At 37.8% G+C, this 21,889-nt stretch overlaps 1 protein-coding gene across 2 annotated transcripts; it reads right to left on the reverse strand.

Moving 5' to 3' along the window:
* Nucleotides 1–9,780: 9,780 nt before the first annotated feature.
* Nucleotides 9,781–13,546, reverse strand: LOC136206579 (uncharacterized). 2 transcript variants are annotated; one of them, XM_065997685.1, is made up of 6 exons: nucleotides 13,249–13,546; nucleotides 11,923–12,856; nucleotides 11,647–11,742; nucleotides 11,328–11,464; nucleotides 10,212–10,366; nucleotides 9,781–10,027 (listed from the first exon to the last, which is right to left on the reverse strand). In XM_065997685.1, the coding sequence occupies exons 1-5, from the start codon at nucleotides 13,500–13,502 to the stop codon at nucleotides 10,234–10,236; spliced, it is 1,554 nt and encodes a 517-aa protein (XP_065853757.1). In that variant the 5' UTR covers nucleotides 13,503–13,546; the 3' UTR covers nucleotides 9,781–10,027; nucleotides 10,212–10,233. The 2 variants fall into 2 exon arrangements, with proteins under 2 accessions (XP_065853757.1, XP_065853756.1); XM_065997684.1 differs by having other exon boundaries at nucleotides 9,781–10,024; nucleotides 13,249–13,545.
* Between the last annotated feature and the right edge of the window lie 8,343 nt (nucleotides 13,547–21,889).

Below are 21,889 nucleotides of genomic sequence, written 5' to 3' on the forward strand. Positions count from 1 at the left end.
TTTAATTATGATCAAAACTACGTAGTTTTGTTATGTCACACAATAAGCTCCTTGTTACAACTTAAACTCTTGTCACGCTGGATCTCACCCCTATATATATATATATATATATATATATATATATATATATATATATATAAAAGTATCATTAGGCCTTGATCTTTTATTTTTTTGTTCATTAACTCTTTGATCTTTTATTTAGATACTTTAAGCCCCTGATCATTTATTTTTGGTCTCATTAAGCCCTTGATGACAAAAAAAAATAATTTCGAACATAAAATTCGGTTAACAAAACTATTATTCATTGCACTTCCATTCAAAATTTGTATTTTTTTTCACAGTTTGAAAGCAGTTTTAGATGTGTAATGCATCTGCAGGAAAACTATAAAAATCTTAATTCAAACTGTAAAAAATATTATTTTTAATAATTTCAAATACAAATGAAGTTAATAACGTATTTTTAATAGAATTAGATATTCATAACTTATTAATTTGGTCATAAAATGCTTAATGAGACCAAAAATAAATGATCAGGGGCTTAATGTATCCAAATAAAAAATGAAGGGTTTCATGAACCAAAAAATGAAAGATCATGGGCCTAATGATGCTTTTTGCATATATATATATATATATATATATATATATATATATATAATGTCTTTTATGGTTACTTTGTTTTTTATAAAATATCATTACTTGGTGTGTTTTCACCATTGGATGATGGAGTATAAAATTAATCCAATGGTAAAAACACACAAAGCAAGGCTTACTTTAAAATTAATCCATATATATATGGTGTTGTTAAACCCAGCCCCAAATTCCCACCCCTAGCCCCGTGAAAGGACGAAAATGCCCTTTCATTGGTTTTGGGGAGGGGAATTTCTATTTTTTTTGCCAATCCGATACGCGGGCGTATGGATATCATGCCTCACCGCGTGATCGGGCATATAGATATCACGCCTCACCGTGTGGTCGGCGTGATAGCCCCATGCCTCACCGCAAGGTCGGGCAGTTGGCTGTCACGTCCGACCACGCGGTGAGGCGTGTGTCTATCACGTCCGACCACGCGATGAGGCGTGATAGCCACACGCCCGCGTGTCGGATTGGCAAAAAAAATAGCTTTTTAACCCCGTAAATAGTTCGTTAAACCCGTAAATAGGCCGTTAAACCCGTAACTACAGAATTGTACTTAAAACCTAAAAATACCATACAATTTAGTCCTAAAATCAGTAAAAATAATATAAGTTAATTAATAAACATTATGGCATTTTAACTCGTATTACCCTTTAACAAATAAAATTTAAAAACATAAAAATTAAAATAAACATTAATAAACATAAACATTTATAAACGTAAAAGAGTAAATATAATATCAAAAGTGTTAAAATGTATGAATTTCTACAACAAAAATTCAGCTCGCTCAACGCCACGCATCCATAAACTCATCCATCTCCCTCTTAATGCGTGGAGCATCCTCGTCAGATCGGTGGGTAGCCGATAGTTGGGTGACACGCCACAACCAGCTAACCCACTGCAAAAAAAATTTAATAAATAAATATTAAAAATTAAACACATATAAACTAATACTAAATAATAATATTAAATAATAATAAATTTACAAATTCGCTGTTGGCGCGAGCATGCTGTACCGGTCCAGCCTGTGGTGCATGAAGGAGATGAGGATGCGAATATCGCCTATACCAGTCCATATAAGCAGGATCACAGGCAGTGGGATCGTATCCAACTGGTCGGCATCTCCTCCGATCAATACCCCAAGCCGATGGAAATCTCTGCCAGGTATCCTCAACTGTGACTAAGGAATGCGTGAGCTTATACGCTATAGATCTCCATGGTCGTACTGCTTTATCAGGTCTAATACGCTCAGCTAGGATAGGCTGAGTATATCCGACATGTCGCAGCGCTCGATCGGGCATATACGGCTCGACGATGTCTCTACACCGTATCCAACCGGCGTAGGACACTCGAAGCCGATCATCATCGGGGACAGGACCATAAGGCAACCACGTCACCTGAAAAAAAATAATACTCAATAAAAAATAATAATATACTATAAATAATATTTAAATTAATTCTAAAATTTTATAAAATACCTCTGCCGCCGTCATACGGTCCAGCTGCCCGCGTATGGTATCTAGTCAGGTGGTCGTCTTGCCTGGTACCCCGACCTCCCATCTCAGTGCACGGGCATGGTCAGCTGGGATCAAGTGAGCTCCTCTATGCGGCCGGAACACCGAAAAATACTCGTATATCCATGCCTGCAGTAGGGTCAAACATCCGCATATACCTGAACAGTCTCCTCTGCTCGCTATCCCCAGCTGCCGGTACAACATGGCAAGTGTAGCAGACCCCGTGATAGTCCAGCTGCCCCGCTGACACCGCTGTAAACCTAAGCAAGATGGGCCGACCTAATCCTATCTCCACTCTTGTCAACAAACAGAGTGGATCCAAGCATAAGCCACATCCACGCTGTGGCCCGAGTAGCGTCATCCCTACCCTCGGTGACAAGCCCGTGTACAGCTTGAACAAATACACCTCCACCACCCCATAAATGTCGGCCCGGCAATAAAAGCTCAGCCTGACTCACCCCAAACATCATTATGCACATGGCATGAAGCCCGTCGGTAGGGGGAGACTCGGACACTATCGGACCATCGATCGGGATCCGAAGAATCTACCACACATCATGCAGCTGGATAGTCATCTCCCCGAACGGCATGTGGAAGGAGTTCGTATCGGGCTGCCACCGCTCCACGAACGCAGTCAACAACGGAGTGTCGAGGTTCTTAAACATGGCATGTGGAAGGTGAGACAAACCAGTCTTCCCGACCATCTCCCTCAGCTGTAAAATGACACATATACAATTTATACAATTACTGAATGTTTTTTATGTTTATAGTTAAAAATACAAATTATAATAAATGTTGACACACTATATTATTCTTACCTCGGGTGACGCACCAGAAAACCACTGACACAAATCTCGGCATGCTGATGATCTGTTGTAGCATGTCAGAAATGACTGAATCTCTCCTCCCAACATCCGTGAGGCAACATGTCTTAGAAAACTAGGAATCACGAAACCATCAACGGGGCCACCATCCACCGGTGCAGTAACTAGCCAGCTCTCGTCCTCACTAGCTTTGGGACGTTTGCTTGTCCCTGAAAGTTATAAAATTATACTAAAATTATACTAAAATATACTAAAATATACTAAAATTATACTAAAATTATACTAAGTTATACTAAAATACTAAAATATACTAAAATACTAAATTATACTAAAATTATACTAAAATACTAAAATATACTAAAATACTAAATTATACTAAAATTATACTAAAATACTAAAATATACTAAAATACTAAATTATACTAAAATTATAAAATATACTAAAATATACTAAAATTATACTAAAATACTAAAATATACTAATATACTAAAATTGTACTAAAATTGTACTAAAATTATACTAAAATTATAAAAAATACATGTACTCGCAAAACGACCTCCTACGCGCTGGGTCGGCTGTCTCCTCGGGGTCGGCTGCTCATCGCTATCCTCAACCTCGCGATCATGTGCAACTGCAGACTGTCGCACTGCCCGGCCTGCCACATCTAGGTAGTCCTCAAAAGTATCGCTATCAGGCTCTCTGTCATCAAAATCTGTCGCCCCCTCCGATCCATCAAAATCGGGCTGCTCCACAATCGATCCCCTCCTCAACTGGTCCGTCGCAGCCCCTCTATGCCTACGATTGGATATATCAATACCACGCAATCTCGTATGACGTGGTGTATCATCCTCGACGTCCATATCTAGACGACGAGCAGATGACGGGATGGATTTCCCACCCCTAGTAGGCCGCTCCGTCTACAAAAAAAAAAATACACTAAATTAATAAAATTGTAAATAATGTAAATTATACTAAAATTATAAAATTATGCTAAAATAATACTAAATTAATATAATTGTAAATAATTGTAATTATACTATAATTATAAAATTATAATAAATTATACTAAAGTTATACTAAATTTATACTAAAATTATACTAAATTTATAAAATTACCCTAAATTAATAAAATTGTAAAAATTATGCTAATACTATACTAAATTTATACTAAAATTAAACTAAAATTATAAAATTACACTAAATTACTAAAATTTTAAATAATGTAAATTTTTATAAAAAAAAAAAAACCGTGGGCGTAAGGGAATCACGCCCGAACCATTGGTCGGGCGTATGAACATCACGCCCGATCAGTGGTGCGGGCGTATGAGAATCACGCCCGACCTGCGGTTCGGGCGTAGGAGTATCATGCCCGACCAGTGGTGCGGGCGTGCCCGCACCACTGGTCGGGCATGATACTCATACGCCCGAACCGCAGGTCGGGCGTGATTCTCATACGCCCGACTACGATTCCGGCGAATACAAAAACCCCACAAATTTCAGTTCGATGTAAAAATCAACGAAATAAAACGGTAAATCTTACCACTTTAGCTTTTTCTTTACGGTTTCTGTCACCATCCATGATTCGGTTCACTAATTTGTCCGGATTTGAGCAAAAATCGTATAGGGTTCTTGAGAGGTTTTGGGTTTTTTCAAATTTAGTACAAAGGGTAGTTCGGTCTATTCACGGGGCTAGAAGTATAAATTAGTGGCTGGGTTTAGTAACCCACTATATATATATATATATATATATATATATATATATATATATATATATATATGGCTTAATACACAAATAACCCCTAAACTTGTCCAAATGTTGCAACTGCCCCCTCCAACTTTCAATTGTAACAACTTACCCCTCAAACTTGTCCAATTGTAATAACCTACCCCTTAAACTTGTCCAATTGTAAAATACAACCCCAAATTGCTGACATGGACTGCAATTGAAGAAACACGTGAAATACAAAATCTGCAACACTCGTGGAGTATGATAATCAGATCTTTGGCGTGATACGAATCCGGAGAATTTTTTTTTACGATTGCTTCAAATACGGGGTAAAAAAATTCCCAATTTGAGGTTATGTTTTACAATTGGACAAGTTTAAGGGGTAAGTTATTACAATTGAAAGTTGAGGGGGGCAGTTGCAACATTTGTACAAGTTCAGGGGGTTATTTGTGTATTAGGCCTATATATATAGGCTCGTTGCACCATCTTTTATAAAACTAGACACTTTAAAATTAGCTTTGCCCAAAATATCCTTAATATATATACAACAACTTAACTGTTCCCTCTTTTTCTTTCTTTCTCCCTTCCTTTTGTGAAGACATTTTCACTCACCTGTGCAAATTCTTTGTGTGATTTCTCACCACTTATTCAGTGTGCGAGTTGAATGGCATAGGCCTGAAGAAGCTAAGTCCCTGATCTTATTTATGAATTATTTGCAATATTTGTTTACGATTTAGGATGTTGTTTGCTCTTTTTAAGATTTTTGTGTATATTGGTACGATTTTGGTTTAAGGTTTAAGGTTTTGTTTGTTCTTTTGCGTTTTTATTTTTGCGATTTTGGTTTAGAGTTTAAAGTGTTTTTTACATTTTTTTGTGTCATTTCTTGCTAGAATGGTATTTTCGAGGTATATTTGTGCATTGAAACTAAAAAATTGCCATATTTCACCAAAATGACACCTTCATGGTCATAGTGGACACAAACTGCGAAGTAAAATCATAGCAACTGTGTCCACTCGGAATAAATTCAAGACTGTAAAAGTGATTTGTGCTTTCACAATTGCACAAACTACGAAGATATTGTGTAAACTGCGGAATCGCAGTTTGACTCATTATTCGTAGTTATGCTCAACTGCGAACTATAATACATAGATTTTACTTCGAAATGCGAAGTATTTGTTTGATACTACAAAGTGGTTTGCTTTAATTGTTTCCCTTGTACTTAGTTCCATACTTGTGAAGGTTGATGATGCTAAGAATGATCCTAAGAAGAGGAAAATAGTAGCTCTTGATGATAGTGTTAAAGGCATCAAATTCAAGTATTCTTTTAGCTTGAATACAAAGCATCAATTACAGTGAAGGCTGATACCGAGGTGATGAAGAAGGTAAAGATTGAATTTTCGAAAGATCAAATGTTGATGTTTAGGAATTCTTCTTTTAGGCATTTGGCGGATATGGGGGTGTGCACGTTATCCATTCCTTTATGTCATGGGGTAATTACTAGAGAGATTACTCCACCGAAACCCAACAAAATAGAGAGATGTGGTTCAACATTAAAGAAGTTGAACTCAAATTCGGCGATTGGGAGTTCGGACTGATCACCGAGTTGGGATTTGGTGATCCGACACCAATTTTGCTGAGGATGAGTAAATTAAAGAAGACGAATAGATTAAGACATATGTACTTTAGAGAAAGTCGGAGCTTAAAACACAAGCAAATTGGAAACTCTATAAGATTTAGCAGCTCACCAGTATAGAAGCAAATATCTTCTTCATATACTGTTTCTTCGGGGTCAAAAAACGAATGCAAGTTAATATCATCTAAACCAGAATTGGATGTGAAGTTGAAATTCATGAGCTTTTTTTGCCTTGCCAATGAGTGTCAACTTCAATGGTGGCATCCCAACCTGATTGAATAACATTCTATCTCTTCATAACTTGCGGTAGTCGTGCATCTATCATTCATGGTTCAAAATTAACATATAGTGAGATAACATTGCTTGGATTCATTCGACAATACTCTATGAAGCACTCAATATCACTTGAATCAACAAACGGAACTATTATTCCAGGAACTTTGTTTAGACTGTATGTAGTTTGCATGGCCATACACATGTCAAATGATGTTGAATTAACACGTGCAGAAGTGTAGACTCTCTCTTGTAAAATCCCGAATTTAATTTTTGTTGAAAGCCGAAGCAACTTGATTCACCATCCTCGTATGTCATGAATTTTCTCTTTGTTTTCCATTAGCCATTCGACATGATCACACACAAGAAATGGTCGGTTAACATACTATTACTGTTGAAAAACAAACACATTGTCAAAACAATATTAAAGACAAGTTCAAAGGAAATGTGATTCGCAGTTCTAACAACCGGGGAAAAAATTATACAACTGCGGAGTCGCAGTCCTTCACAGTTATGTGAATTTTGAACTCTATTTTCTAAGACGCTTTCGCAGTTTATGATTCTGCGAAACAAAATCGTAAACTATGAAGCGATCACGTAATAGAAACATTCATTCCAAATATTATTCGATATCGGTGCAAACTAACTTAAAATACACAAAATTAACCTATACAAAGAAATTTATGCATGTAAAATAAAAAAAAAAGTACTTACACAAAGAGCTTGGATTTTGGATTGGTGTATGAAATTGAAAGATTGCAAAGGATTAGTAGAAGAAAGAAAGAGAAATGGTGAAGTTGTTATATATATATTAAGGGTATTTTGGGCAAGTCTAATTTGAAAGTCTAGTTTTATAAAGGATGGTGTAATGAGTTTAATAAATATGTAAATGGTCCTCTCAATCGTGTCATTTTTATAATTTACCCTTTTTTTAAAATGAAATAAACTAAGACCATAGAAAATAAACATGTTCACGGCCTCGGTTAGCCGCCCAGACCTATGTCTCTTGGGCAAGGCTTGGACAATAAAAAATGATTTTAGATTCAGATCCGTTAAAGCCCGTTTATTTTTTAGGGAGGCTTCATATTGATAAAAATAGCACAGATGGATCTAGTCCGGTCTGATTCACCTATTAATATTAATTAATGGATTTATATATTCATATATTAAATATTTACTTTTAAGTATAAATTTTATTTTTTTATAATTAAAAATTATGTATATATTTTTTAGGTGGACTTATATGGGCTGGTCTTGAGATTTGATTTTTAAACCCACGTCTCGCCCGCTCCGAACCCACCTAGCCGGAACTGATCTTGGATTGAGTATTTTTTATATAAAAGCCTATTAGACCCGATCCGAACTCGGCTCAGCTCGGTCTATGAATATATTAAGGAAAAATTACACAGAAATTCATCTTTTATAAACAATTTACAACTATGTCAAGTCATAATTTTGGATTATGTTAAACTAGTAAAATCAGTACTTTTAATATATTTTAAGGATTAGAATTTATAAATTATTATGGGGGCACAATGCTAGTTATGGTTATACACTCTTAATTTCACTAGAGGAGTTAATGAATAATGGTTTGTTAAAAAAAAATGAGCTTCAAGATCTAATAGTCTTTAATTGTTTGAACTTTTCTATTGTTGCTAGGCTTAAAGACCCTTTAATAGTTAAGGTTGCAAAAATCTTATTCTGAAACTTGAAGATTTCAACAAAGAGCTAAGGGGGCGTTTGGTTCACAAGGGGTAAGGGAAAAGGAATCAAGAAATGGAAACTAAAGGAAAGGAAATGAATAACCATTGATTCCCTTATGTGTTTGGATATGTTTAGGAAAGGGAATGGGGTAAAGGGAATCCAATTCCCTAGAGGACATGGGGTAATGGCTTAACCTAAAGTGGGTAAAAGGAATGAGTTTTTTTTTTGTAAACAAACAAGAACAAAGGGAATGAAACTCTCCCATTCCTAAAGACCCCAAACCAAACGCCCCCTAAATGTGTTGAGTTGGCTTGAAGATGCAATGAATTTGGAATAATAAGTGTAGAAATTCACCGTAATCTATTAGGTCTAATGGGGTTTTACACAACACCGTCATCAAAACGTGCTTTGGTTATCCCTCTATGCCAAATTTAAGTGTGGAAGAGAGTGCAAAACTGAGGAGCCTGTTTTAGTTTTGGCAGTAAGAAAAAGAGTGGCCTTAGGGTTGGAATACCTTCATGAATCATTCATTGATAATTCAAGTTCGTGGGACATTGCAAATTCATCTAAAAGGACATGTTTTCAAATATAGAATTATGCTAACAGGACATCCACCAATTGATTTTTCACCATGTGAAGAAGTTAAAAAGGGAAAAAATATTGAATGACAGAAGAAATTATGACATTCAGGAGGTGGAGATGAGGATAAAAGCTACCTGTAGAGTAGAATCTCCAATTTATGGTCAGCAGCTGAATTAGCATACTTGACTGCTATGGTATCCCCCACTAAGATTGAACTTCTTGAAAGCGCAAATGAATTTGAAATGCACCTCATGGAGCCACGAATCAATATCTGGGAGGTAATTTTAACCCTATGATCAGTTTTATGGAGTTGATCTTCAAAACATCACATCAACAGACCTCAACTTTGTTTATATAGAAACCTGCTTCTCAGTAGAAATAGGTTTAGACAACTTCCACCCCCAATTCTTCACCACAGTTACTTTGCAAACCACAATTCCAACATTTCACAAGCTTCCGTTCCTACTCCACAGGTTTCACAACTTTGACTGTCTAATTCTTCTTCAAGAATAAACAACCATTTTCATTAACACTCTGACAATTTCAAGCTGAGTTTTCTGGAAACTACATTCATCAGAGTAAAGAATGGCACTACTCCCAAAAACCCCAAGGTAACCCTTCAAGTTTGATCCAAATTGCAACTTTTCCCTAACCAAGTGAAACCCAACTTCCTCCACCGACCCCCCATAGCATAGCTTTCCATATAGGAGAACCCACCAAAAAATGAAATTTCGCCAATTTCATGCCATTTGTTACCACCTACTACCATTATTATTTATGAGTTTGGGTCTAGCCCCATATTGATGAACAAATAAATGGTGGCTTTACGAGGAAGGAAGATAAAGAAATACGAGGCCTAGGCTTTTCACATTATTGCAAAATCTAATTAGTACGAAGGAAAATGAATCAGGATTCAACGTTTCATCTCATCCAACACCATATATACACACAGTTACACACAACACACAATGTGTCTCTGCCCCATAAAACACAGCTTAACAACATTGAAAATAATTTTTCTGCATATTTTATGCCATCAGTAGTTAGATATACAGATTAGCTAAAATAGCTTGGAGGATGATTTCCCAACCCAATAGAATGAGCCTGCTGTATTTCTGTGCTCTGGGAAATTTCCTGCTGAAACAGTATCGTCAACACATATTTGAGAATATCAAAATAAAAATGTGAATATAATTTTCTCTCTGTTTCAATGCCTAAGAGTTAGCTGTTATCTTATTCACAAGGATTTTATACATACAACACACACTGCATTTCATGATTTACACAAAAAATTACAACTGTAGCTCCAGTTTGAATTTACCTTTGTGTTGGGTAACTTTCATCTACTCTCGTTTATCCTCCTCCAGATCTTCTCCAAGTCCCTTCCTTTCTAGCTTAGTTGCAACATCCACACTGCTCGTCAACGAGATACCCTCCTCGTCAAAGTCCTCACTGGTCTCCTCTGAATAAGCATACCTACAAATCCCACCAATTTGGCAGCAGCATTTTGTTAGGAGCATTATTTTGTTCTCAGTGTTGACTATTCGCATAATGATTGAAAACGTTTTAATCTACCATTTCTACCATGCAAAGTATCCAACCCCAAAATCATTTGCGTCGCTTGGAATGAACCAATTCAAATTGTAGAATTCATTTAGAAATGAACAAAAGGAATTTAGAGAAAAACTGAGTCCATGGGAGTTTCATAAGAAAAATCCTGATTCAGTATGATATACCAATTTCAAGAAACAGAACATTGATTGTTACCCTGGGAAGTTGTTTTCTGAAAATCTAACTTCTAAATTTAGGTCTAATTCCATTATAGTTTAGTATCTCAATTAAAAATCCAATCTTGTTCTGGCAAGGTAAATGAAAGCATAGAAAAATGCAGAATTCAAGCTTTTGTTTTCTTACAACAACCAAATGGATAAGAAAACTTTTTATCAAATAAAAGAGAAGAACAAGAGACTAGCTTGCAGAAGTAAAAGAAGATATTATAGTACATACAAAAACACAAAAGATGACATTGAAATCATCGCATAAGAGTTGTTTCAATGCACGAGAAAGTACAACTTGAATCCACATAAATGAGTTTCAAGTCCATTTAACAACTATTGGTTTTCAGAGATAAGTATTTCTCTTCAGCTATAAGGAAGGCCACTGAAATCCCTTGGGCATACATATGTGGTTTTGCCTCATTAAACTTCATTCACCTTTACTAAATGAGTTATAAGCCAGAGATGTTTAAGCTACAACGCAAGTATAACTGTGTCATTTTGGATCTGTTTCAATTGTATGCATTTCTATGAATACTCTATTTGAAGAATGCTACTTTGATTCAAGGGAAGTAGCAAACAATAAATCGCAGTATTCACATGGATTTAAGGTCAGAGCCAAAAAATAGAAGCCAAGAGAGCAGTGATCTCAAAGCAAGTACCTAGTGGGGTTACGTGAAGGGGCCCAGAGGACGCATATAACCACCAAGACAGAGTAAGCCAACAGAGTCCAGAATGCAGGAATGATCCAGGCCACTTGCCATAGCTCACTTAGCGGGTCAGTGGCATTGAAGTATAGCTACGAAAATATGAGTGGTAGAATCAGTAGTCATTGAAATAGAACATCAATAGAAAAAAAAAAAAGCTACATATCAGGATTTCGTTTATGATTGCATAGCAAACATTGACAATTGTCACAAAAAATAATAGTCGATTAATGGAATATTCTCTTTTTTTTCAAAGAAAGAAAAAGAGTATCACCTCAAAGCCAATCCAAGCAATTGAGAGCAAAACAGAAACTGCAAGACAATTCGTAAATTTTCGGTACAGATCCAGTTTAGCCAAATTTCTCCTCATCTGCATCCATAAAAAAAGGAGATTATTTTAAGTATAAGATGAATATCAAGCCACAATTAGGAAAAAAAAATGCCACGTAGGCCTAGATACATGCCACATATACGGAACTATTTCATTGATGAGCAACATATCTACAATAACACAATTTGAAACATCTACAAGATTAAAAGAAAGTATTACCTGAAGCTTCTCTAAAGTTTTAGATAGAGATGAGAAAATCCAGACAATAAAGCAAGAATCTAAGAAAGCAACAGGAAGAACCAAAAACAACTCTGTTTTTTTAGACAGGTCATTGATGTTCCCCAAATGTTCAACAAGCTCAAGTGCCTCAGATGCGATAAAATATATCAGACCTAGAAGAAGTACTTTCGATGTTATTCCACCAAGTGTTGGCTTTACTACACCAAATCCCATGGAGACAACCAAGAGGAGGAGGCGAGAAAGAGTCTTCTTCACAGTTCTAAAGGTGACTGCCCACAATGTGATACCCATTGGCCTTGTTCCAGTAGAATTGAAATTGGCATATTCGAAATACCAAACCGCCATTTCACACATGCCAAGAGCAATAACTGCAGTTATGTGGTAGTGCAGGTGTATAACATCCTTCCAGAATTGCACAAACTTTAGAAACCAGACTAGTCCTAGTGCAAGGTATGCCAAGGACATAATGCCATAAAATGTCATTAGAGGAGTCATCTTTCCAGGTAGATAACCATTTGGATTCTTCCACACAGTCCTACCCTTAATATAGGTATCCTTTAACTCAGGATTACAAAACATGAAATAAAGGTAGTACATGCCAGTACTATTGATTTCGATGGTTTGAGGTTTCATTTTAGCTTCTTCATTTGTCCCTGCAAAGTTAGTTTGAATGCGCTTCGGCCAATCTTGATTTTCTTGATTATTCTGGATAATTACTTCCCCAAGTGTACAGAATCCATCATGAGCAAGAGTTGGATCACAACATATAGCATTCACTTTAAGGAATGCCCCTCCAATTCTTTCCCTGTCTTTCACCTCAAGAATAATGGCTTCCACCAATCCTGTACTCTGCTGCATTGGATTCTGCTTATTTGCAGCGTCCTTTGTCCTCACAAAGGTGACATCTTCAAACCTTCAAATCCATAAGATACCATTTTCAAGATTAAAAACAGGAAAGGATTAAAATAATACTAAGGATCATATAATTCTTAACACTACTAATATCAGTACACCCCCATCAGTATAATGAAACCATACACACATTTCAATTTTTCTGGAAAACAAATTCATGCAATTCGAGCAAAATTAAGTTATCATGAGTTGCATAATCAGGCACAATCAACGAAAGGTCCGCCCCTTGTTTGACATTAAGCTTTAAATATGTCCTTGATTGCAACCGAAATATAAATTAGCACAAGTTGCCAAGCGAAACATTTCCCTAGAGGCAAAATATAAAAAAAAAAAGCACTAAAAACCCAAAACTTGAGCAATAAATAGAGAAAGTAGAAATGGTGGGAGAGACACCTGATGAAGGAGTTTCCTTGAAAGGGCTTATCAGAGGATGTATCAGAGGAGTCATGAACCTTAGAAGCATAGAGGCCTTCACTGCCGCCATGGAAGAAGAAGGCATTTGAGCGAGGAATAAAGGCTTCACTGTGATACTGATGAATCGAGGCCCTGACATTTCTGATTGACAAGTTTAATATATAAAATAAGGAAAAGAGTATCAAAGAGCTCAGTCTCCAACCCTTACCGGACCATATTTCTTTCTGTTCCATCTCCGATTTTCTATTCCTTTCTGACTCGAGTCTCTTCCTCTACAACGTTAATGGCTGCTTTTTTTCTTTTTTTTTTTTTTTCCTAAGACCAGTTTCTTGGGCCAATTATGGGCCCATTGGATTTACGAATGAAGGGACATTATTACTTTGAATTTTGGGCTACACTGAGAGCTAGAACTACGGCTAACAGGTGGTAATTAATTGGTTTGCTGAGAAATTTTAGTATACACCATATTATAAAAACGTCGGACTATATATATATATATATATATATTTTTTTTTTTTTTTTTTGAGAAACAGAATCACTTTATTAAGAAGAATGGATCCCGGATACTCCGAATAAATACAGGACTAGTCCAATGAATAACAAAATTAGCATAGGAACGCGCATTACGTGCCATGGCATGAACTGCCTCGTTCCCTAACCTTGCAACAAACTTTACCGTAAAATTAGAGTGATTACTAAGAATAACTCTCATCTCACTAATAATCTCACCGAATTCTGTAAGATCTTTTCGTGGTGCCGAGATGGAGTCTAAAACGGCTTTAGCATCGGTTTCAAAAATAACCGAAGTGTATCCCAGCGACATTAACCACCCCATGCTTTCCTTCAATGCAAGTGCTTCCGCCATTTTAACCGAAACTGCTCCTATTGCGTGTGTGCTATATCACTGAATAAAGTTACCCATACAGTCGCGTATTAGAGCTCCTGCAACGACAACTCCTTCGTTTTGGAATATTGTTGCATCCACGTTACATTTCACAGAGCCGCATGATGGGGGAGACCACTTTACATTCATTTTATTTATCTCAATATGGTTGGTAAATCCACGGGGTACTTGTTCGATTGCAGTTCCGCCGTCTTCGTTGTCGTAGCTGGTTTCTGCGCTTGCTGTCACGTCTGCAGCATGTCGTCGCGAGATCAGACCAGCACCGACCTCCCGAGCAGCTGAACCTTCTTCCTCCACGCCTCGTCTTTGGGTCAATCCGCTGCCTGAGTTTATGCGTCCAGCAGTAAGGCTGACCGCGTCGGACGTTCCTCCGAGTTGGGTCGATCGCGCTGCTGGCGGTGGCATGTGCTCAGCTACGGCATTTGCACGCGCTCTGTTGTTCGCGGCTACTTCAGGAAAAGGTGCCTTCATGTGACCTGTAAAACAGAAAGTGGTTAGTCCAAACACTCCGGTGCGAGAGGAGCTTGCAATATGTTCGGGCTGAACAGCTCCCCGTTCTCCATTTCCAAAGGCGATATCATCACTATCGGCCTCTCTCCCTTCACCAACAATACCTCCCCCTCTCCTCCATACTTCCCCGAACGTTATTCCCTACCGCAGATACCGACTTCTTCCCCACTTAGGCAGTTAACCACTCGTCAATAAATCGTATAGAAGCTGTCGTGACCACATCAGGTCTGCAATTTAATTGGTTCCATAAAACGCTATTTCTAGCTTGCCAGATAGCCCACAACACAGCCAAACACTTCTTGATGACACTGCTATTTGACGATGCACACATATTTAGTGCCCACTCTTCGATATACTCCCATTCCTCTCACAATGGTGCCAAATCAACATAACGCCAGCACAATTTAGCAAAATCACAGCCAGTAAACAGATGCCAACCATGTTCTACATCATTTGGACACAGAAGGCAACTAATTGATATGGGGATTCTCCTGCCTGCAAGTCTGGGTCTAAGAGGGAGGATGCCAATCATTAACTTCCAGGAAAATAATTTAATTTTTGGGGGTAAAACCTGTCTCTAGAGGGCCTTCCATCCTTCAACATCCCCATGATTGTCATGAGCCGCTGCCTGCAGATTGTAACCTGACTTTGAAGAATATAGCCCATCTCTTGTATAATGCCAGATCAATCTGTCTGCCTTTTCTAAGTACGGAATAACCATCAATCCAATGGCCTTTGCCACTTCTTCATTGAAGTAGTTTCTCAATTTCCCACGATCCTAGACTCTTGGCCCATTTATAAACAGCTCCTCAACTTTAACTTCTCTGTTTGCAATATTGTCAAAGGGGGCAGACAGTAGTCTTTCCTGATTCCAGATCCATGTATCCTGATGAGCCACAACCTGATCTCCTCTTCCAATACTCCAGCGCAGGCTTGTTTTCAACAAATTAATTAAGCTCCAAACACTTCTCTAAACAAAACTGGGATTATTGCCCAATTTGGAGTTAAGGAAAGTCCTCCCAGGGCAATATTTAGCTTTGAACATTCGACTTACTAGAGTATTAGGCTCATCAATTAATTTCCAACCTTGCTTCCCTAACAATGCCACATTAAAATCTCTAAGATCACGGAAGCCCAGACCACCAGTATTCTTCCTTCCACACATATGTTTCCATTCAAACCAATGAATCCGCTTACTCCCATCTTCCTTCGTACCCCACCAAAATGAATTCATCATTCTCAATAGCTCTTCATAAGTAGATTTAGGCAGTAGGAACGTGCTCATATAAAAAGTTGGGAGAGCCTGAGCTACAGATTTCAGAAGAACCTCCTTTCCTGCAGCAGACATGAACCGAAAGGTCAAATTGCTGAGGCATTTCGACAATCTCTCCTTCAAAAAGCCAAAAATGGATCTCTTCGACCTTCCAATCAGAGAGGGAAGACCAAGATACCTTCCCGTATCCCAAAGGAGCCTGGACCTGGAGGATATTACTAATAGCCGTGCTTATCTCTGCCTTCACATTTGAACTAAATAAGATACCAGATTTGGTGAGATTTATTGCCTGATCGGATACTCTTTCGTAGCTTGTCAAGAGATCTTTAACTTGCGCTCCCTTCTCCTCAGTAGCCTCAAAACACAAGAAACTGTCATCGGTGAAAAAGAGGTGTGTAATGTTGGGTGCTCCACTACAAATTCGACATTCCCTTAATCGGTCCTTCAATTCTGCTTTTTGAATCATTTGAGAAAGCACCTTAGCGCATAATAGGAATAAATACGGGGACAGAGGATCCCCTTGCCTAAGCCCTCTTCCAGGCTTAATAGTCCCAACTAGCTCAGAGTTTACTGCGATAGAATAGGAAACTGTACTAATACAAAGCAAAATCCACTTGACCCATTTGTCACAGAAACCCATCCTTCTCATAACTTCCTTCAAGAAACTCCAATCCACCCTATCATAGGCATTGCTTATTTCAATCTTCAAGGCTACTTCACCCCTTGGTACCTCTATTCTTTCACTTCATGAAATGGATAACTTCAACAGCTACCTGCACACTATCAATTAAAGACCTACCAGGGACAAAAGCAGATTGACTCTCTGATATCACCTCGGGAAGGATGACTTTGAGACTATTTGCCAGAACCTTGAAAATCAATTTGTAAAGCACATTACAAAGCAAAATCGGCCTCAATTTGGTCATGCGGCGCGGGTTGTAATATTTAAGGATTAGGGTGATGATTGTATCATTGAGCTGTTCTGGGAATTCGAATTTTTTCAATCCACTCCACACATACAGTGAAGACATCTCTACCAATCACCATCCAAAAATGCTGGAAAAAGCCCGGATTCAACCCGTTAGGTCTAGGGGACTTATCAGGGTGCATCTGATTGACCGCTATCATGAATTCCCCATAGATGAACGGTTGGGTGAGAGCCGCGTTCATCTCCATCGACACCTTCACCGGAAGAGGCAGCATCTCCTCACATCTAACCTCCTCCCCTTCAAGAACACCTTCTCAAAATAAGCTTTTGCCACAGCGCCCAGTCCATGAGTGCCTATTACCTCAATTCCCTCATCGTTTTATCAGACTAGAGATTCTGTTTATATGCTTACGTGCTTTAACACTAGCATGAAAAAACTTTGAGTTGCAATCGCCTTCTTTCAGCCAAAAATCCTTAGCCCTCTGATACCAATAATTTTCCTCCTGCTCGAGTAGTACATTACGCTCCCTGCGAGCTTGAAGAAATCGCTCAATGCTATTAGAATCGGTACTATCCCGAGTTTGTTCCATAACCATTCGACATCTTCTAATTTTTCTATCAAAACAAGCTTTGGAATGGTTCCCCCAATTAGCCATAGCAGTACAACACATTCCTAGCATGTTTGCAACACCAACCTGTCGATTCTGCTGCCAAATATCAACCACCAGGCCATCAAAATCAGCTTCTTTAATCCAGGCTCTATCAAATCGGAATATGTGCTTAACTTTTTCCTTCATTGATCCCTCAGGCTCGATAAGGATGGGGGGAATGATTAGAGTAGCCTGATAATAGATTCGTGACTGTATACTTCGGAAATCTGCTACACCACTCCATTGATCCAAAGGCTCTATCTAGTTTTTCTCGGATCCACGCTCCTGATCCTTTCCCTCTCTCCCAAGTAAAAAGACTGCCCTTCATATTCAGTTCAGATAAAGCTGCTGCGGAGATGCACTCGGAGAATTGATTGATTAGGCTTTGAGGGTACTCCAAACCTCCAAGCTTCTCTCTCTGATCCAGAATACAATTATAGCCTCCTGCCATAAGGCAAGGAAGTGAATTAGACCTCACTACGTTACCCAAAATTACCCAGGATTCCTTGTGTCTTTGTCTATCAGCAAAACCATAAAAACCAACCAGCCTCCAATCCCCTTGCCCACCACCCTGCACAACAACCTCAATACGGTGATCCGAAAAGGAATTTACACTTACATCATTTTATTGTTTTCCATAGTATAGCCAACCCCCCACTGTGTCCCTTGGCTTCTACAGTAAAACATCATGCATATCCAAACTTATTTCTGAGTACCTCCATTCTTGCCTTACTAACGATTGTCTCAATTAAAAAAAAACCATCGTCGGAGAATGAGCTTTCAGTAGCTCCCCAAAAGAACGAACTGCCTGGGTTTCCCCATACCCCGACAGTTCCAGCTAAGGAAACTCATTGTCCCTGGCGGACCTGCTCCTCAGGTCTCGCCAAATCATCAGTAGTAGTGACAGACTTATCCTTATTTTGATTGGAAAGGTCTGCCCCTGCCATAATGCCTAGGTCTCCTTCAATACTACTTTGTGGAGCAATATTTTCTTTTTCCTCCCTCCTATGTTTTCGTGCTTCCACTAACTCCATCGCCAGATCCTCATTAAGCTCCATGTTCACATCAGAATCACTATTCGTGTCCTGCAGAGCTGGCCTACTTCCCTGCCCAAACTGTATCTTCCCACTCCTCCAGCGACCTTCAGTCTCAGCCCCATTCTTCGCTCCCCTAGAATCAATGCTACCACTCGGTTCATGCAGCCATTTTGACCCCTTCGGATCATTATTTCTTCTTATTGGCACACGTAACCAGTCCCCCCACTCTCATGAAATTTCACTTGGTGCAACCCGAAATAGCTTTTCACAGTACCTATCTGTGTGGCCCAAATGACCACATATATAACAAAAGTTGCATAGTCGTTCGTATTTGAATCGGATAAAAACCCATTCAGTGGCTGACTTCTTTATCTTCTTACATCTTTTCAGCGGAACCCTTGTATCCACAACAATTCTTAATCTCATGAACTGCCGACGCATGCCGTTATTATTATTGATATCATACTCAATGAAGGAACAAATGAAATCCCCTATCTGCTTCCCTATGCTTTCAGTCATGCAACCTATCGGTAATTCATACACCTGGACCCATATATTCTACTTGCTGTAGATCAACCTCCTCAAGTAGTGTGCCACTCTTCCATTTCGTCAACACTAACATGTTGTTATCAAAGGACCAGGGACCCCTAGCCAAGACCCTGTCTCTGTCCACACAATGGAAAAACTCAAAGAGAAATAAGTTTGGTTCCACTTCAGTGATGGCCACTCCTCTGCCTGGCCTCTATATGTCTGCCAATTTTGTCTTCATGGCTATAAAATTCATTGGCCTATCAGTAAGGAATTTTCCTACTAGAGACAACTCACTGTAAGAAGGTAACCCTCCCTGCACTAACCCAGAGAAATCAAAAGAATTGACCTCATCGTTTGATAGTTCAAGCTTCTCTATATCCGCTTCCATTCTAAGCACAAATCAACGGGTAAGACGAGACAACCACTTTAATTCAACCCCCACCAGCCACCCGACACAGCAAAATCACGGCGTCTAGACACTACTGATTAAAGAAACCCAACTGGGAATAAAAACCACACACCAGAATAGATAACAGAAAAATCTCGTTCGCTCCAAATGAAAACCAGCACACAGTAATACAATCACGACAGGACCCAAAACAATATTCAAGCAAATGCAAAAAGATCCAATCCCCTACAGAAGCGAAACAGCAAAACACTACCAAACACCAGAAACACAGGGTCTCGAAGCCGTGATGAAAGTCACAAGAACTACCCAGCGATCGCAGAATCGAAACACACAAAAAACGGAACCAGAACGAGATCACAAAGCTACTAACCAGAGAAATGTCACACAAGAAAAGAGTCAGCACCTGGGAATCGCCACGACACCCTCTTACACCGGCGGACGGAGAAGAGACGCTCTCACGCCCTCGTCGGAATCGCGAAAGGAGACGGAGAGAAGGTTGTCGGCGGAAATCGTTTCTGCCTCACCTAAAACGTGGGACTAATAATTGGATGACATGAGTCATATTAGTAAAGAAATTATTAATATATTTATTTATTTATTTATTAGTTCAAGACATCATATTATCCATACATGGAATCTATACTAAAGTTCAGTTAAATTAACTTTAGTAACATTGAGTTTAGTTCAGTTCAGTTAATTTAATTTCAGTTCAGTTAATTTAATTTAATTCCGATAAAAAAAGAACAATGCCTTATTGTTAAGTTAAAGGCTTAATGCATCATTTGCCAGAATCGAATCGAAAACCCAAAAACCGATGAAACCAAACTAAAAAAACCGAATTAAAAACCCGAATCAAACCGAACCAAAATGTATTTTGGTTTGGTTCTTATTTTTCATATAGTTCGTTTTTCGATCCAGTTCGGTTTGGTTCGGTTTAAAACCGAACAAAACCAAACCGAATTACACTTTAATATCTTAGGGTTTTTATTTTTTAAATTTAATTAAACTAAAATTCAACAGATCAAATACTCATTAATCACTTTAATATGAAATAATATGATGCTTTTAACCACTTTAATGTAAGTAACTATACAAATTCATTAATTGTTTATATATGATTTCATGTTAAGCTTTTAATCATTATATCATTAAGTTCTATGTGAATATTCTGTGCATCATTATATAATGCTTTTGATCATCAGTACAAAAATTATAAAAGTAATTGGCCTTTTCCATAACACCAAATTCGATTGAAAATTTGAACTGATTTTGTAATTATTTAATTTTTACTGCTATTGAATATTAGTAAATACTATTAAATACTTCTGTTAAATATTTTGTTATTATTTGTTCGGTCTTAACACGAACCAAACTGAATTGAACCGAAATATTTCGGTTCAGTCTGGACCAGACCAAATTACAATTCGGTTTGGTTCTAAAAAATACCAATAATTTGGTTCGGTCTTGATCGGTTCGGTTTTTGGACCGGACAGGACCATGCTCACCTCTACCCGAACTTGTCTAAAAAGGTTGATTGGCCCCTTGAACTTTCAAAATATCTCGATAGCTCATTCAACTTGTATAAAATATTCAATCAGCCCCCTGAACTTGCATAATATAATCAATTGATCACTCGGTTGCAAAAAAAGTAAGATAAATGCGGGAGATATATTGCACATGTCCTAAAATGTTAGTATTACATAATTCACAGAATATATTAAAAAGGAAGTATTCACTTACTCAACTATAAAACTTATTTTCTCTAATGTTAGAACCACATACCCCGAACTTGGTCATTTTATTTTTTTTAAGACGCGTGCAATACATCTTCCGCATTTAACTTTTTTTTTTTTTTTTTTTGCAACTGAGTGGTCAATTGATTACATTTTACACAAATTTATGGAGCTAACTGAACATTTTATATAAGTTAAATGGGTTATTGAGACACTTTAAAAGTTTAAGGGGCCAATCAAATTTTTTGGACAAGTTGAGGGGACAAATGATGTATTAAGCCTAAGTTAAATGTTGAGAAATTTGTGACAAAATCCAACTCCGAAAGACTTTTAGTTTCTCCTCAAATCAGTAACTTAACCGTTGGTAAGAGGCTTAATTTTCTCCCAATTATTGAGGAGCTTCTCTCCCATTCCCTATTTAATTTTTTATTAATAAGTCTCCATCCTTTCCTTAATGGTAAATATTATTAATAAATAAATAATAAATAGTGTATAGGAAGAATATTGTTAGGGATGATATGTATTTTAATCTCTTAAGTAATTAAAAGTAAATTGTTTATATTATTTTTAGAATTCTTTTGAAAGACTTTAAAATGATAGAATTTTACCACTAATATTCATCAATAGGACCAATTTAGACATCAT

The sequence above is a fragment of the Euphorbia lathyris genome, chromosome 9 (genome assembly GCF_963576675.1).
Source record: "Euphorbia lathyris chromosome 9, ddEupLath1.1, whole genome shotgun sequence".
Lineage (NCBI taxonomy): Eukaryota > Viridiplantae > Streptophyta > Magnoliopsida > Malpighiales > Euphorbiaceae > Euphorbia > Euphorbia lathyris.